Source organism: Belonocnema kinseyi, chromosome 10 (genome assembly GCF_010883055.1).
Source record: "Belonocnema kinseyi isolate 2016_QV_RU_SX_M_011 chromosome 10, B_treatae_v1, whole genome shotgun sequence".
Lineage (NCBI taxonomy): Eukaryota > Metazoa > Arthropoda > Insecta > Hymenoptera > Cynipidae > Belonocnema > Belonocnema kinseyi.
Genome location: NC_046666.1, coordinates 4,316,366 through 4,336,196, shown reverse-complemented (window position 1 = coordinate 4,336,196; position 19,831 = coordinate 4,316,366). Strand labels below are relative to the sequence as shown.

General features: G+C 20.0%; 1 protein-coding gene across 1 annotated transcript in view; it reads left to right on the top strand.

The window, feature by feature from the left end:
* The window catches only part of LOC117181983 (kinesin-associated protein 3-like), a 44,915-nt gene that overhangs the window by 14,062 nt on the left and 11,022 nt on the right, over positions 1 to 19,831 (top strand). The window contains exons 3-8 of the mRNA XM_033375004.1: positions 166 to 328; positions 419 to 625; positions 703 to 839; positions 11,064 to 11,394; positions 18,262 to 18,440; positions 18,519 to 18,788. Coding sequence (XP_033230895.1) covers positions 166 to 328; positions 419 to 625; positions 703 to 839; positions 11,064 to 11,394; positions 18,262 to 18,440; positions 18,519 to 18,788 — 1,287 coding nt within the window. The remainder of the gene's footprint in view (positions 1 to 165; positions 329 to 418; positions 626 to 702; positions 840 to 11,063; positions 11,395 to 18,261; positions 18,441 to 18,518; positions 18,789 to 19,831) is intronic.

Sequence of the window (19,831 nt, the reverse complement as noted above, 5' to 3'; positions counted from 1 at the left end):
AGAACAATTTAAAAAATGGAAAAATTTATTTCCATTTTTCGAAAATTTCTTTTGAGGACGACAATTGTTGTTAATTTTCCCATCGAAAATTCCTAACTCTAAGAATTTGATCATTTGTTTATTTGCTCCAAACGAGAGTTACATAAATCTCTATTGTCTTAACAGGAATGTCAAAAAATAATTAGACTGAAAAGTTTAAATGCCGACACAAATGTAGCCTTATTGGCTAAAGAAGTCATTGAAAAATGTTCCTTAATTCACGAATCGAAATTGCACGAAGTGGAGCAGCTTATTTATTATCTACAAAATCGGCGATCAAACAATGACGGTACAATATTTAAACAAAAATTTGAATGTTTTTTAATACTTAATTATAAATTCCAGACGAATTTTTCCCTCTTTTTTTTTTAATTTTTAGGGTACGAAAGCAATTCACAGCCACCAAGACCAACTTCGACAAATTCCATAAATAATGAAAATAGCAGCTCAGAAAGAGCTGTTATCAGTAATATTGATAGCTATATTGAATTTCTCTACGAAGAAATTCCAGAGAAAGTGAAAGGTTCTTCGCTAATTTTACAATTAGCGAGAGTGCCCGATAATTTGTTAGAACTCGCGAAAAATGGTAATTAATTAGTTTTATTCTGCCAAAAACCGACTATTTTTTAGAACAAATTAACTTATTATATTTTTTATTTTCAGAATCGTTATTAAGCGCTTTAGCGAGAGTTTTGAGGGAAGATTGGCGACGAAGTATTGAGCTTTCTACGAATATTATTTATATATTTTTTTGCTTTTCAACTTATACTCGGTTTCACAATATCGTTCTGGAATACAGGGTAAGTTGAATTTTTTTTTGAAAATTACTCAATTTTCGCCCTTTTAATCAGTGCATAAAATGTTTTAAATTTTTCAGAGAAAAAAAAAATACATTTTCTGAACTGAATCGAAAACAGACTATTCCATTTTTTTGTTAAAAATTTGCCTTTTTTAGTTGAAAATTTATTATTTTGTTTGAAAATATAAAGATTCTCTTGAAATTTAAATTCTTTTTTTCTTTGAAAATTAATATTTTTTACTTGGAAATTCGCTTCTTTTTTTAAATTAATTTTTTGGTTAAAAATCCATCATTTTCATTTAAAATTTAACTATTACGTTAAAAATTAATCTTTAACGGAAAATTTAAATATCCTATTTTTGGTTCAAAATTGATATTTTTGAATTAAAAATTCATGAATTTCGTTGAGAATTTCCTTTTCTGTTTTAAAATTTAACAATTCTCTTGAAATTTAATTTTTTTAAGGGAAAATTTAACTCTATTTTTTGTTGAAAATTTATATTTTTACTTGAAAATTCAACAATTTGGTTGAAAATTAGAGTATTTGTTTCAAAATTCGTGTTTTGTTGAAACTCCGTCTTTTTTTTGATAATATATCATTTTTTTTCTTGAAAATTCATCACTTTAATTAAAATTCGTTTTTTGTTTTGTTTTGAAAATTAATTTTTAGCTGCAAATTTAACTTCCATTTTTGGTTGAAAATTAATCTTTTTAGTAAATAATTCACATATTTTGTTAAAAATTCATATTTTTCGTTTGAAAATGTAATGATTTTGTTGAAAGTTAATATTTTTAATTGAAAATTTATATTTTTAAATTAAAAATTCATTTATTTGTTTGAAAATTCATGCATTTCGTTAAAAATTTCGTTTTTTTTTGCAATAAATTAATTTTTACTTGAAAATTAATCGTTTTTTTAGTTTAAATTTCATTATTTTTGTTTAAAATGTAACGATTCTCTTAAAATTTCATTTTTTTTAAGGGAAAATTTAATTCTATTTTTTGTTGAAAATTTATATTTTTACTTGAAAATTCAACAATTTGGTTGAAAATTAGAGTTTTTGTTTCAAAATTCGTGTTTTGTTGAAACTGCGTCTTTTTTTGGTAATATATAATTTTTTTCTTGAAAATTCATCAATTTAATTAAAATTCGTTTTTTGTTTTGTTTTGAAAATTAATTTTTAGCTGCAAATTTAACTTCCATTTTTGGTTGAAAATGAATCTTTTTAGTAAATAATTCACATATTTTGTTAAAAATTCATATTTTTCGTTTGAAAATTTTGTTGAAATTTAATATTTTTAACTGAAAATTTAACTTTATTTTTAATTAATTTTTAACGGAAAATTTAAATATCCTATTTTTGATTGAAAATTGATATTTTGAAATAAAAAATTCATTTATTTGGTTGAAAATTCATGCATTTCGTTGAAAAATTCGCTTTTTTTTGTAATAAATTAATTTTTCCTTCAAAATTGATCGTTTTTTTAGTTTAAATTTCATTATTTTTGTTTAAAATGTAACGATTCTCTTAAAATTAAATTTTTTCTCGGGAAAACGTAACTGATCTATTTTTGGTTAAAAATTGTTATGTTTTACTTGAAAATTAAACTATTTGGTGGAAAATTCATGCATTTTGTTGAAAATGCATTTTTTCAGTAAATAAATTTTTTGGTTAAAACTGCATCGCTTTGATAAAGAATATATATACATATTTTGTTGAAAATTATTATTTTTTTCTTGTTTTGAAAATTAATTTTTTGGTTAAAAATTCATCATTTTCATTCAAACTTGAATTATTTTGATAATAACTAATTTTTAACGGTAAATTTAAATATCCTATTTTTGTTTCAAATTTGATATTTTTTAATTAAAGATTTAATTATTTGCTTGAAAATTTATGCATTTCGTTGAAAATTTCGTTTTTTTTTTTTGGTAATGAATTGATTCTTTAGTTGAAAATTGATCGCTTGAGTTGAAAACTTAAATGTTTTGTTAAAAATTTGTTTTCTTTTGTTGAAAACTAATTTTTTTGGTTTAAATATAATATTTTTAACTGCAAATTTAATTATTCTATTTTTACTTGAAAATTTATCGTTTTTTTTAAGTTGAAATTTCATTGTAAATGAAATTTTTTGATATTATTGCATCACTTTGGTTGAAAATTTAACTATTTTGTTGAAAACTCGACATTTTGATTGAAAATTAATTTTTTAGCTGAAAATTTAACTTCTATTTTTTGCTAAAAATACTCTTGAAATTTCAACAATTCAACGATTTGGTTGAAAATGAATCTTTTCGATTAAAAATGTAACAGTGCTGTTGAAAAATATTTTTTTAGTTGAAAATTGGACTATTTGGTTCAAAATTCATGTTTTGTTGAAAATGCGTCTTTTTTGGTAATATATTAATTTTTTTCTTGAAAATTCATCACTTTGATTAAAATTCGTTCTTTGTATTGTTTTGAAAATTAATTTTAACTGCAAATTTATCTTCCATTTTTGGTTGAAAATTAATCTTTTTAGTTGAAAATTCACATGTTTTGTTAAAAATTAATATTTTTGGTTTATAAGTGTAATGATTTTGTTAAAAATTAATATTTTCAACTGAAAATTTAACTATTGTTTTTTTAAATTAATTTTTAACGGAAAATTTAATTATCCTATTTTTGGTTGAAAATTGATATTTTTAAATTAAAAATTTATTTATTTGGTTGAAAATTCATGCATTTCGTTGAAAATTCTTTTTTTTTCTCTTTTGTTTGAAAATTAATTTTTTAGCTGAAAATTTAACTTCCTTTTTTGGTTGAAAATGTAACGATTCTCTTGAAATTTAATTTTTTTTAACGTAAAATTTAACTCTTCTTTTTTTTTTTTGTGAAAAATGTATATTTTTACTTGAAAATTCACAGGCAAAATACTTTAAATATTCAAATTTTCGATCGAAAAAAATTATTTTCTACCAAAAATGACGAATTTTTAACAAAAGAGATAAATTTTGAACTAAGAAGATAATTTTTCTATAAAAAGTACACATTTTTAATAGAATACATACATTTTTAATCTACTAGTTGAAATTTTAAGTAGAAAAGGTCCATTTTTTAACTAAAATGCAATAGTTAAATTGACAGTTAAAGAATTAAACAAAAGACGAATTTTCAACTACATATAGTTGAATTTTTTAACACAAATTATTAATTTTTAATTAAAAAAGACGAATTTTCAAAAAAGAAATTAATTTTTAACCAAATATAGTGGAATTTTTGATTAAAAAATATGAGTTTTCGCCAATAATGAAAGTTAAACTTTCGATTAAAGAAAATGAATCTTCAAACAAGAAAAATTTTGTTTACTAAGAATATTATTTTTCTATTAAAAAGATTAATCTTTAATAAAATACGTACATTTTCTACTAATTATTTAAATTTTTAACTAAAAGAGAGCCGTTTTTAACCAAAATTGGAATAGCTAAATTAAAAAAATTATTTTTTTCCAAAAAAAGACGAATTTTCACGAAACAAATTAATTTTCACCCAAATATAGTTCAATTTTTAAACAAAACAGATGAGTTTTCGACAATAATTAAATATAAATTTTCGATTAAAAAAAAAGAATTTTCAAACAAGAATAAATAAATTTTGAGAAAAATAGTTCTAGTTCCAAACAAAAAGATAAATTTTTAACTGAGAAGATTATTTTTTTATTAAAAAATACAATGATAAAATACATAAATTTTCAGTTAATTACTTGAATTTTTAAGTAGAAAAAATCCATTTTTAAACTAAAATAGAATAGTTAAAATTTAAGTGGAAAATATTAATTTTCAATAAAATCATTACATTTTTAAACCGAAAATATTAATTTTTAACAAAATATGTGAATTTTCAACTAAAAAGATTAATTTTCAACCAAAAATGGAAGATAAATTTGAAGTTGAAAATTAATTTTCAAATCAATACAAAGAACGAATTTTAATCAAAGTGATGAATTTTCAACTAAAAACGATCAGTTTTTAATAAAAAATATAATAGTTGAATTTTTAAATTAAACAAATAATTTTCAACAGAACTGTTACATTTTTAACCAAAAAGATTAATTTTCAACCAAATTGTTGAATTTTTGAAATTTCAAGTGTATTTTTAATAAAAAATAGAAGTTAAATTTTCAGCTAAAAAATTAATTTTCAATCAAAATGTCGAGTTTTCAACAAACTAGTTAAATTTTCAACCAAAGTGATGCAATTATATCAAAAAAATTCATTTACAATCAAATTTCAACTAAAAAAAAACGATACATTTTCAAGTAAAAATAGAATAATTAAATTTCCAGTCAAAAATATTATATTAAAAAAAAAAAAATAATAATTTTCAACAAAAGAAAACAAATTTTTAACAAAACATTTAAGTTTTCAACTCAAGCGATCAATTTTCAACTAAAAAATTAATTTTGTACAAAAAAAAAACGAAATTTTAAACGAAATGTATAAATTTTCAACCAAATAATTAAATTTTTAATAAAAAATATCAATTTTTGAACCAAAAATAGGATATTTAAATTTACCGTTAAAAATTAATTATTGACAAAAAGTTCAAGTTTGAATGAAAATGATAAATTTTGAGCCAAAAAATTACTTTACAAAAAGAAGCGAATTTCCAAGTAAAATATATCAATTTTCAAACAAAAAAAGAATATAAATTTCAAGATAACATTTATATTTTCAAACAAAACAATAAATTTTCAACTAAAAAAGGCAAATTTTTAACGAAAAATAGAATAGTTAAATTTGTAGTTAAAAAATTTATTTAAAAAAAAACCAACCATAGTGATTAATTTTGAACCAAAAAATTTATCTGCCAAAAAAACGAATTCTTAATGAAACGCTTAAGTTCCCAACCAAATAGTTGAATTTTCAAGTAAATAATATCAATTTTCTACCAAAACCAGAACAGTTCAATTTTTCGTTAAAAAAATTAATTTTCAATACGAAATTTAAAACAAAACGCATGAATTTTCCAGGCAAAAAAATTAAATTTCAAGAGAATCGTTACATTTTCAACCAAAGCAATGCAATTTGAACTAAAAAAGGTAAATTTTCAACAACAAAAATAGACCAGTTAAATTGTCAGTTAAGAAAATCAATTTTTCACTAAAAAAAAATGTTAAACTAAGCGATGAATTTTCAAATAAAATGATGAATTTTTAGCAGGAATATATGAATTTTAAACCAAAAAGATAAATTTTTGACATAAGAATTTCAGTCTCAAAAAAATTAGTTATATTTTCAAACAAAAAGAAATAAATATTTTTTAAAAGAGACGAAATTTGTTTAATTTTTCAACCAGAAAATAAGAATTTTCAACAAAAGAGTTACTTTTACATCAAATATTTGAATATTCAGTGAAATACACGAATTTTCTACGAAGAGAAGATTTACGGAAAAAAATATTTAGTAATCTCTTAAGTCTATTTTTGGAAAATATTTTTTTTTCAAAATTCTGTGTTTATGGTATTTTTTTACTTTGGAATACATCAATTATTTCATTTTCAGTGAAATACATCACTCAGATTTTGGACAAAAAACAATTTTTTACTATTGTATTTATTGCCTGTTAATGAATTTTCTAATTTGCAGTATATGCATTTTTCTGTATGCCAAATTTAAAAAATTAATGAACAGTGGCAATTAAAACAAAATAAACTTTTTTTTTAGCAAAAATGTTCTTATAAAACGCGTTAATATATTTTTTAAATTTGTTGAAAAATCTGAGTGAAATAATTCACGGTTCGCAAACATTTTTCACTTAGAATAAAATTTAAGAACAATTTAAAGATTTTCAAAATTATATTATTTTAAGTCATTTTAAGCCAGACGCATTAAAAATTGAAAAATAATTTTTTCAACTCAACAGTTCTTAAATTAGAAGTTAAATTATTTTAATTTTAAATCGTTTAGGCATCCTTTAAAATTTTATTTCAAGAACTTGACAAATCTAGAAGTGGCTTTAAATTTTTCCAAATTCAAAATAATTTTTCAATTTTGTTTTCGGAACTTTTAAATATATCTCAAAATGAATTGAATTTTTTCTATAACTTTTAGAAAATCCTACGAATTAAGAAAATGTAATTTGAATTTATAAATAATAATAGAACAATTATTATTTTTTAAATATTAGAGTAATTTTAAGAGATATCTAAAAGTTTTAAAAAGATTTGAATTAAATTTATAACTTGAAATAATTTCTAATACTTACAGCCGAATTAAAAAAAAAGTAGATTTTTGTAGAATTTCAAACAAAAAGTTTAGAATTTTTTTAAGAATTGTGAAAGACTTCAAAAGAATAAAAAATTTTCTTAAGATTCTTAGGAAAATTGAAAATGATTTTTCACTTTGAAAAATTATCGAAGATTTCAAGGATTTTTTTTTAATTTGCAGGATTTAAAAAAATTGTAGGAAAATTTCGATTAATTTTAAAATATATTTAGAAGTTCTGGAAAAAATCTTAAGAAACTTCGTTTAAATTACTTGAAATAATTTCGAGTTTTTAATTAATTTTAAATCTTTTCAAAACTTCTAAATATCTCTTAAAATTACTTAAATTTTTTCTCAAAATAATAAGCGTTCAAATATTATTTATGCGTCGAAATTTAACAATTTCACTTATAAATTAAACACTTTTTAAATATAACAATAAAAATTGTAACGCTAAAAGTTTAAAAGTTTTTCTACACTAAGAAATTTCAAATTAAGTGGGATAAAAATTAAATAATTTAGATTCACAATATTTTTTATTTAATAAATACCTTTAATTCTGAATATATTATTATGGATTTATTTTGAAGTTGAAAATAGTAAAGCGCACGTTTACATTTTTAATGGCTAAAATCAGTACAAAAAATTGCAATTTTTACCAAAATAATTGAATTTTCAAGCGAAAAAAGACAAGAATGTAATTTTCAACTAAAAAAGATCAATTTTCTAACAGAAATGGCATACCTACATTTTCAGTCAAAAAATTACTTTTCAGCAAAAAAAAAATAATTTTTGAGCAAATCATGAATCTTCGACCAAAATAATGAATTTTTAACCCAAAAAATAAATTTTCTAAAAAAAACCCAATTTTTCAACAAAATAGATGAATTTTTAACCAAATAGTTAAATTTCCAACCAAACAGATGCATTTTAAACCAAGAAGATGAAATCTCTATAAAAAGAATTAATTTTCGACAAATAACAAAGTAGTTACATTTTTCGTTAAAAAATTAATTTTCAATCAAAGAAAATGAATTTTCAAATAACAAGATTAATTTTTTAAAAATACATGTATTATTCACTAAATTACCAATTTTAAAACAGTTTTCCACTTAATAATTAAATTTTCAAAAAGAGGAAATGAATTTTCAACCAACAAAGTGATCATTTTTAATAAATAAAAAAATGTGATACTTTTAAATAAAATATAATAAATTCTGAACAAGTAAATAAATTTTTAACTGAAGGAATTAATTTTCAACAAAAAAAAAAGCATTTTTAATCCAATAGTATAATTTTCAACACAAAAGATGAATTTTCTATAAAAAAAAGACATTTTTTCCACAAAGTAGATGAATTTTTAACCAAATAGTTCAATTTTTAAGCAAAAGATGAATTTTCGACAAATAATAGGTTAGTTACATTTTTCGTAAAAAAAAAATAATTTTCAATCAAAGAAATGAATCTTCAAAGAACAAGAATAATTTTTAGAAAATACATCCATTATTCAATCAATTGAAATTTTTAAAAGAGTTTTCCACCTAGTATTTAAATTTTCGACAAAAGAAATGAATTTTCAAAAATCGTAGGAAAATTTCGATTAATTTTAAAATATATTTAGAAGTTTTAAATTTTTATTTGTTTTAATCCTAAAACAGCACTTAAATTATTATTTAAACGATCAGTTTTTAATCAAAAATAGAATAGTTGAATTTTTAAATTAAAAAAATAATTTTCAACAGCACTGTTACATTTTTAACCAAAAGGTGTCATTTTCAACCAAATTGTTGAAATTTTAAGAGTATTTTTAACAAAAAATAGAAGTTAAATTGTCAGCTAAAAAATTAATTTACATCAAAATGTCGAGTTTTTAATAAAATAGTTAAATTTTCAACCAAAGTGATGCAATTATAACAAAAAAATTCATTTACAATGAAATTTTAACTTAAAAAAACGAGACATTTTCAAGTAAAAATAGAAAAATTAAATTTGCAGTCAAAAATATTATATTAAAAAAATAATAATAATTTTTAACAAAAGAAAACCAATTTTTAACAAAACATTTAAGTTTTCAACTCAAGCGATCAATTTTCAACTAAAAAATCAATTTATTACCAAAAAAAAAACGAAATGCATAAATTTTCAACCAAATAATAAAATTTTTAATTAAAAAATATGAATTTTGAACCATAAATAGGATATTTAAATTTACCGTTAAAAATTAATTATTAACAAAATAGTTCAAGTTTGAATGAAAATGATGAATTTTGAGCCAAAAAATTACTTTACAAAAAGAAGCGAATTTCCAAGTAAAAAGTATCAATTTTCAAACAAAAAAAGGGTAGATTTTTCTTCTGAAAATTCATAAAATTCCTGGTTTCCCTGTCTGGCGTCCACCCTGTTTTTTTTTAAATAAAAAATCTTCGAATTTTTTAAGCCTTTAAAACTGCATTTTAAAATTCTTTAAATTAAAATATGTGCTTTTGAAAATTAAAAATCTAAAATGAAACATTTTTAAAGTGAAAGATTTTCGAATTAAGCATTAAAAACTGAATGATATAATCATTGGGACGACTCAAAAATCCCGAAAAATAAAATTCCCGACACAGTAAAATTCCCGAATCAGAAAATTCGCGAATAATAAAATTGCCGAAAAATAAAAATACCGATTTGGAAAATTCCCAAATAATAAAATACACGAATAATAAAATTACCGAAAAATAAAAATACCGAATTGGAAAATTGCCGAAAAATAAAATTCGCCAGTAATAAAATTGCCGAAAAATAAAAATACCGAATTGGAAAATTCCCGAATATTGAAATTCTCGTATAATAAAATTTTAGAATTATAAAATTCCCGAATTGGAATATTCCGGAATAATAAAATTTACGACAGTTTATAATATTGCCTAATTGGAAAATTCCCGAACAATAAAATTCCCGACAGATAATTGCCGATTTATAAAATATCCGAATTGGAAAATTCCCGAATTTTAACAATTAGAATTTTTTATAAATATATTTTTTTGATTACAAATACAACAATAAAGTATTAGTTTCAAAAATTATTTTTAACATTTAAAATTTCGAAGCTTATTTTTTGAATTAAAAATAGCAATAATTTTAAATAAAATACTTCTAGGTAACGCATGTTTTTTTAAGACGATACAAAAATGTAATTCTACATAGAAAGAAAAAATAATGACTCACATTTTGACGCTTTTATTGAAAATGTCCATAGAATTAAAAAAAAAATACAAAAAGCGTTAGCAAAAATTGAATTTTAAAGTAATATATGTATATATATTAATTAAAAATTTTATTTTTGCGAACGTTTTTGGATTTTTTCAAATACTGTGAACATTAAAAAACATGCGTTACCTAGAAATATTTTATTTAAAATTATTGCTATTTTAAATTCAAGAAATAAGCTTCGAAATTTTAAATGTTAAAAATCATTTTTGAAACTAATGTCTTATTGTTGTATTTGTAATCAATAAAATATATTTATAAAAAATTCTAATTGTTAAAATTCGGGAATTTTCCAATTCGGATATTTTATAAATCGGCAATTTTCTGTCGCCAATTTTATTATTCGGGAATTTTCCAATTCGGTTTTTTTATTTTTCGGCAATTTTATTATTCGCGAATTTGATTAATCGAGAATTTTACAGTATCGGGAATTTTATTTTTCAGGATTTTTCAGTCGTGCCTAATCATTTATAAAATTCACAATTTGAAAAATTGTTTTTTAAAAAAATGGACTCGAAAGAAATCTGAATATATATATATATTTTTTAATTCCTAAAAAATTCTGAAAAGATTTTGAAACAAAAAGGAATAATTTTTTTTTTCTTTTTTTTCACCACCCAAATAAATAGGAATTTTAATAATAATAGTTTAAATAAAAATGGTTTCTTTTAGTACTTTCACTTATAAATTTTTTATTTTCTCTTTTTCGAAAATTTTTTTGCACAGATTGGTTCTCTCTGTATGGACATTATCGATTTCGAACTGCATCGATACGACCAGTGGAAAGAAGACATGGAAAAACACCGTCGGCATTTCGAAAGCAATACAGGCCTCTTACTTTTTCCCGCCGGAAATGGTGACATTTGTGATAAAAAAATAAAAATCCTCGACGATATTTGGAATTCGGATGGTCCCCTCGAGTTTGAGACGAGAATATTTAAGGACGATGTTTCGCTCAAAGTTTCCGAAAGCGAAGTGAAGCGTCTAAAAGACGACTTGGAGAAAAATCGAAAAAAATTTAAGAGCCTCACGAAAAAACAAGAACAATTACTGAGAGGTGAGTCTTAATAGAAAAAAATAACAGCTTTTACAAAATTATAAGTTTTAATATATAATCTAACAATTGTCTCCTAATTTTCTATTTCTTTATTTTTCTATAAAAAAAAAAATATTTTTGAACTTCCTCCGAAAAAAAAAGAATTTTCAACAGATTACATAAATGTTCCACAAAATAGTTGAATTCTCGAGGAAGTTGTGGAATTTTCAAACCAAAGAGACGAATTTTTTTCAAAGCAATTTAATTTACAACCTGAAAGTATTAATTTTCAGGCTGAAAATATTTTTTTAAAATAAAATACAGTTTAATATAACCGACAAAGATGAATTTTCAACAATATATTTGAATTCTCAACTAAAACAGTTTATTTTTCAACTATACGGTTGCATTTTTAACAAAAAATTTATTTTCTTCCAAAAAAGACGAATTATTTACAAAATTAATACATGTTTTACCAAATAATGAAATTTTAAATCAAGAGGATTAATTTTCTATTAAAAAAGAGACGATTTTTAAAGAAAATTGATGAATTTTCACATTAAAATTTTCAATTATCAAACAAAAATCAAATATTTAAATGTTCAGTTAAAAAAATTAATTGTCGATAATAAGAAAAAGAATTGTTTTCAAGAAGATGATTTTAAAAGAAAATTAATGAATTTTCATTTGAAAAAATACCAATTTTTATCCAGGATTAGAATATTTCAATATTTAGGTTAAAGAAATTAATTTTCAACAAAAAATGTAATATTTGGTTTTTGAACCAAAAAGTATTTTTATTTTTAATAAAAAACATTTAAATATATCGAAAAATATTAATGTTTAAAAAAAAATTTAACAAGAGAATTAATTTTCTATAAAAAAGACGATTTTTTAATTAGAATTCATGAATTTCGACCTAAAAAATATCAATTTATAAATAAAATTAATATTTAAATATTCAGTTTAAAAAATTAGTTTTAAATACAAAGAAAATAAATTTTTTTCACCAAAAAAATGTAATAGGTGATGTTTAAAACAAAAATGTTTTTATTTTAAATAAAATACAGTTGAAAATAAAAAAAGAATAATTTTCAACAATACCGTTGCATTTTTAACAACAAATTTGTTTTCTTCTAAAAAAGTCGAATTTAAAAAAAAACGCATATATTTTCTATAAAAAAATAAAATTTAAAACCAAGGGGGATTAACTTTCTATCAAAAAGACGATTTTAAAAGAAAATTAATGAATTTTCATTTGATAAAATACCAATTTTTATCCAGGATTAGAATATTTCAATATTTAGTTTAAAAAAACTAATTTTCAACAAAAAATGTAATATTTGGTTTTTGAAAACAAAAAGTATTTTTATTTTTAATAAAAAACATTTGAATATATCGAAAAATATTAACGTTTAAAAAAAATGTAACAAGAGAATTAATTTTCTATAAAAAAAGACGATTTTTTAATTAAAATTTATGAATTTTGACCTAAAAATGATAATTTTTCAATAAAATTTGAATATTTAAATATTTAGTTTAAAAAATTAATTTTAAATAAAAATAAAATAAATTTTTTTCACCAAAAAAATGTAATAGGTGATGTTTAAAACAAAAATGTTTTTATTTTAAATAAAATACAGTTGAAAATAAAAAAGACTAATTTTCAACAATACCGTTGCATTTTTAATAACAACAAATTTATTTTCGTCTAAAAAAGGCGAATTGATAAAAAAATGCATAAATTTTCTATCAAAAAATAAAATTTTAAACCAGGGGGGATTAACTTTCTATCAAAAAGACAATTTTAAAAGAAAATTAATGAATTTTCATTTTAAAAATACCAATTTTTATCAAGGATTAGAATATTTCAATATTTAGTTTAAAAAAATTAATTTTCAACAAAAAATTTAATATTTGGTTTTTGAACCAAAAAGTATTTTTATTTTTAATAAAAAACATTTGAATATATCAAAAAATATTAATGTTTAATAAAATACTTGATCCCTTAATTTTTAACTGTATGGTTTTATTTTCAACAACAAAAAATTATTTTCTTTTAGAAAAGAAGAAATTTTATATATTTTCTACCAAAAAAAATTTTAAACAAGAGAATTAATTTTCTATAAAAAAGACGATTTTTTAATTGAAATTTATGAATTTTCACCTAAAAATGATCAATTTTCCAATAAAATTTAAATATTTAAATATTTAGTTTAAAAAATTAATTTTAAATAAAAAGAAAATTATTTTGTTCACAAAAAAAATGTAATAGATGATGTTTGAACCAAAAATGTTTTTATCTTAAATAAAATACAGATGAATATAACGAAAAAATACTAATTTTTAACAATATAGTTGCATTTGTAACAAAAAATTATTTGTTAGAAAAAAAACGAATTTTTAAGAAAATTCATATATTTTCTATAAAAAAATAAAATTTTACACCAAGGGACTTAATTTTTTGTAAAAAAAAGACGATTTTTAAATTGAAATTCATGAATATTCAGCTAAAAAATATCACTTTTCAACCCAAATTCGAATATTTAAATATTTAGTTAAAAAAAATTAGTTGTAAATAAAAAGAAAATAAATATTCTACAAGAATACTAAATTTTCAACCTGAAAATATAATAGGTGATATTAAAAAAAAAATATATTTTAAATAAAATACAGTTGAAAATAAAAGAAAAGACTAATTTTCAACAATACCGTTGCATTTTTAACAACAACAAATTTATTTTCTTCTAAAAAAAGTCGAATTGTTAAAAAATGCATATATTTTCTATAAAAAAATAAAATTTTAAACCAAGGGGGATTAACTTTCTATCAAAAAGACGATTTTAAAAGAAAATTAATGAATTTTCAGCTAAAAAATATCACTTCAACCAAAATTCGAATATTTCAATATTTAGTTAAAAAAAAATTAGTTGTAAATAAAAAGAAAATAAATATTTAACAAGAATGCTGAATTTTCAACCTGAAAATGTAATAGGTGATATTTAAACAAAAAAAATGTAATTTTAAATAAAATACAGTTGAAAATAAAAAAAAAAAGACTAATTTTGAACAATACAGTTGCATTTTCAACAACAACAAATTTATTTTCTTCTAAAAAAGATGAATTGTTAAAAAATGCATATATTTTATAAAAAAAAAATTTAACCAAGGGAATTAATTTTTTATAAAAAAAAGACGATTTTTAAATTGAAATTCATGAATTTTCAGCTAAAAAATATCACTTTTCAACCCAAAATTCGAATATTTAAATTTTCAGTTAAAAAACATAATTTTAACAAAAAGTAAATAAATGTTCTGCAAGAATACTGAATTTTCAACCTGAAAATGCAATAGGTGATATAAAAAAAATTATTTTAAATAAAATGCAGTTGCATTTTTAACAACCAAAAAATTTATTTTCTTCTAAAAAAGACGAATTGTTAAAAAAATGCATATATTTTCTATAAAAAAATAAAATTTTAAGCCAAGGAAGTTAACTTTTTATAAAAAAAGACGATTTTTAAATTGAAATTCGTGAATTTTCAGCTAAAAAATATCACCTTTCAACCAAAATTCGAATATTTAAATATTCAGTTAAAAAACATAATTTTAATAAAAATAAAATAAATGTTCTGCAAGAATACTGAACTTTCAACCTGAAAATATTAATTTTCACCAAAAAATGTAATAGGCGATATTTGAACCAAAATTTTTTTTATTTCAAATAAAACAGTTGAATATAAAAAAACTAATTTTTAACAATACAGTTGTATTTTTAACAAAAAAGTTATTTTCTTCCAAAAAATAAGATTTTCAAAGGAAATTTATGTATTTTCACATAAAAAATACTAATTTTTTTTACAAAAATTCGAATATTTATATATTTAGTTTAAAAAGTTAGTTGATAATGAAAATAAAATAAATTTTCTACAAAAATTTTTCAATTTTTTAATTAAATAGATGAATTTTCTACAAAAAATTTGAATTTTCAATTTGAAAATAATAATTTTCACCAAAAAATTCAATAATTTTAAATAAAATACAGCTGAATATAACCATATAAGATTAATCTTCTATCAGACAAAAAAAGTTGTATTTTCAACATGGAAATATTAATTTTTAGCAAAAAATTTGATATTTGAACCAAAAAGTATTTTCATTTTTAATAAAAAACAGTTAAATATATCAAAAAATATTCATTTTTAACTATATGGTTTTATTTTTAACAACACAAAATTATTTTCTTTAAAAAAAAATTCTTAAAAAATTGTAAATATTTTCTAACAAAAAAAAATGTTAACAAGAGAATTAATTTTCTATAAAAAAGAAGACTTTTAAATTAAAATTCATGAATTTTGACGTGAAAAAGATCAATATTCAAATTAAATTTGAATATTTAAATATTCAGTTAAAAAAATTAATTTTAAATAAAAAGAAAATGAGTGTTCTGCAAGAGTATTGAATTTTCAAACCAAACAGACGAATTCTGAACAAAAAATTGAATTTTTAACCTTTAACTATTATTTTTTGCCAAAAAAAATTCAATATGTGACATTTAAACCAAAAAACTTTTTATTTTAAATAAAATACAGTTGAATAGAACGAAAAAAGACTAATTTTCAACAATACCGATGCATTTTTAACAACAAAAATTTTATTTTCTTCAAAAAATACGATTTTCAAAGAAAAATTATTAATTAAACATAAAAAATACTATTTTATTATAAAAATTCAAATATTTAGTTACAAAAATTTAATTGACAATAAAAAGAAAATAAATGTTCTACATTTTAAACAAAAAATTGTCTTTCTTCCACAAAAGATTAATTTTTAACAAATTTCATATATTTTCTACCAAAAAAAAATTTTTTAAGAGGATTAATTTTCTATCAAAAAGGCGATTTTAAAAGAAAATTAATGAATTTTGATTTTAAAAAAGACTAATTTTAATCTAGAATTAGAATATTTAAATATTTAGTTAAAAAATTAATTTTCAATAAAAAAGATGAATTTTCTACCATCTTCTGCTAGACAGAAAATGTTGTATTTTCAACCTGGAAATATTAATTTTCAACCAAAAATGTAATATTTGATATTTGAACCAAAAAGTATTTTCATTTTTAATAAAAAAACATTTGAATATATCGAAAAAAATTAATTTTAATAAAATACTTGAACCCTTAACTAAAACAGATTAATTTTTAACTATATGGTTTTATTTTTAACTACACAAGATTATTTTCTTTCAAAAAAGAAGAATTTTTAAAAAATGTTGTATATTTTCTACCAAAAAAATAACATTTTAAACAAGTAAATTAGTTTTCTATAAAAAAGAGATGATTTTTTAATTAAAATTCCTGAATTTCCACCTAAAAAATATCAATTTTTAAATAAAATTTGAATATTTAAATATTCAGCTTAAAAAATTATGTTTTCATTTTTAATAAAATACAGTTGAATATGATGAAAAAAGACTAGTTTTCAACAACACACTTGCATTTTTAACAAAAAATTTGTTTTCTTTAAAAAAGACGAATTCTTAAAAAATTTATTATATTTTCTACCAAATAATGGAATTTTAAACTAAAAGGATTAATTTGATATAAAAAAGTCGATTTTTTAAAGAAAATTCATGAATTTTTAACTCAAAAAAATATCAATTTTTAACCCAAATTAGAATATTTAAATATTCAGTTAATAAAATTTAATTTATTAAATTTAAAATTTATTAAAATTAAATTTTCTTTGAAACTTAACTTTTTCAAACTAGAAATCATTTCAAATTTTTCCATGAATTTTATCATTTAATTTCTGTTTGAAATCTATAAGAATTTAAATTTTGCAAAAACGAAAAAAAAATATTTCAAGCAGATTATAATGCAAAATTGAAATTTAAAGCAATTTTTGAAAATTTCAGATATATCGAAAAAGTATCTACAAAATTTTCAAGAAATTTTTTCTATTTTAAGAGATTGTACAAGAAGTAAGGAAAAATTTGATTCGTTTAAAAAATATTTAGGTCTTCTTGACGCTTGAAAAAAATAAAAAAATATTTTATAAATTTTCGGAGGTATTTTAAAATTTTTTTTCATTACTTTTCAAAATCTTAAAAAAAAACGTTACAATTTTAATTCGAAATGTTCAAATATCTCCATTTTGTCTTCAGTTTTTTGAATTCTTTAAAATTTTTATGTTATTTTTTAAAAACTTTTAAATATCTTTTTAAATGTGTTGAATTTTGGTAAAAATTATGAAAAATTACAAAATTCTCTTGAAAGTTTTCACAATTTTTAAAAATCTTCTAAATATTTGTCCTAAAATCTTCAAAAATCTACATTTTGTTTTAAATTTATTTTAAGCCTTTAAGTTTTACCTTGTAAAATAAAAAAATTTTGCTTTCAAATCTTTTACATTCTTTTCAGAAACTTTAGGTTATAATTTTTAATATTTTGAAATCTTTTTTAATTCTTAATGAAAATATTATTATTATTGTATTAAAATATTTTTTTGATGAATAAATCAATTGTGTTGAAAATTATTGAAACTTTATCAAATTAAAAATTATTTGTTAATGTTATAATAACTTCTAAAAAACTTCTGAAAGTTTTTTTTTTAACATTTCGAAAAATATTTTATCCCCAAATAAAATTACATATTTGGAAATTTTGATTTGCTAAATTGATGGTGCAGAAAATTCCTTATATTTAATAAAAACCTCATTGTTGCCTTTATTATTAAAGAATCATATAAAATTTAAATTTTCTCTTTTAGAAATAAATCTTTAGAATGAAAATTCCTCATTTGAAAATTGCGATTTAAGAAATTCTCGAAAATTCTGAAAAACAAATTAAAAAAACCGATAAAAAATTTAAACATTTATCTTTTTAGTTGCGTTCTATCTTCTGCTAAATATTGCCGAGAACACAGAAGTTGAAAGGAAAATGCGAAAGAAAAACGTTATTGGAATGCTCGTGAAAACCCTCGACAGGTTTAACAGCGATTTATTAATCTTGGTTGTCACTTTTCTCAAAAAATTATCCATATTCCGTGAAAACAAGGAACTGATGGTAATTTCAAATAAATTTTCGAAATCTCTTTTAATATAGTTTCAAAATATTGACAATAATTTTATATTTTATTAACAGGGAGAGGAAAATGTAGTGGAAAAATTACCAAAGTTGCTTCAAAATAACAATCCGGATCTGCTTTTGTGCACAATGAAACTTTTGTATAATCTCTCATTTGATACAAAAATGAGGAGCAAAATGATAAGAGCCGGTTTATTGCCGAAATTGGTGAAATTTCTTGCACAGGGCGAAATAAAAAGCAAGTCGACAATTCTTGGATTATTGTATCACGCAAGCATGGATGACAAAGTGAAGGCAATGCTCACAAATACTGATTGCGTACCTTTGGTATGTAAACAAATTTAATTTTCCTTTATTAATTTAAGTTTCTGGGTGACCGAGGGAGAAATAACTCTCAAAAATGTTGAATTTTCAACAAGAAAGTTCAATTTTCTAGAGAAAGGGACGAATTTTTAACTTAGTAGATAATTTTTTAACTAAGTAGTTGAATTTTTAACTAAAAAAAAAGTTAAATGTTAAAAAAAATGGAATTATTCAATTTTTAGTCAAAGAGACGGATTTCCAAGTAAAATTGTTAATATTCAACTGAAATAGTTCAATTTTTATTTGAAAAATCAATTTTTAACGAAAAAAAGAAAGATTTTTCATCAAAATAGTTTAATTTTCAACGAAAAAAATTATTTTCTAACCAAATTTTGAAATTTTTTACGACGTAGATGATTTTTTTTTAACAATGGAAATTAATTGCCCAAAAAAATGTTAATAATTGATATTTCAGTCAAAACAGATTTTTATTTTAAATATAGAGCAGTTAAATATAACCAAAAACTAAGGGTTTTCATCCGATTAGTTAAATTTTTAAACAGAAATTTAATAGTTACATTTTCAATCAAAAAAATTAATGTTTCAGGAAAAAAATGAAATTTTAACAAAATAATTCAAATTTTTAGAGAAATAGACGATTTTTTAACTTTATAGATTATTTTTTAAATTAATTAATTGAATTATCAACTAAAAAAAAAGGATTATTAATATCCAACTGAAATAGTTAAATTTTTATTTGAAAAATTCATTTTAAACGAAAAAACAACGATTTAAAAAAAAATGGTTCAATTTTTAAAATTTTTTAAGTAAAATGAAAATCTTCAACTAAAAAAATGACTTTTTAATCAAATTTTGGAATTTTTTACGAAGTAGATGATTTTTTTTTAACAAAAGAAATTAATTGCCTACAAAAATGTTAATAGTTGATATTTCAATCACAACATATTTTTATTTTAAATAAAGAACAGTTAAATATAACCTAAAATTAAGGGTTTTCATCCAAATAATTAAATTTTTAAACAGAAATTTAATAGTTACATTTTCAA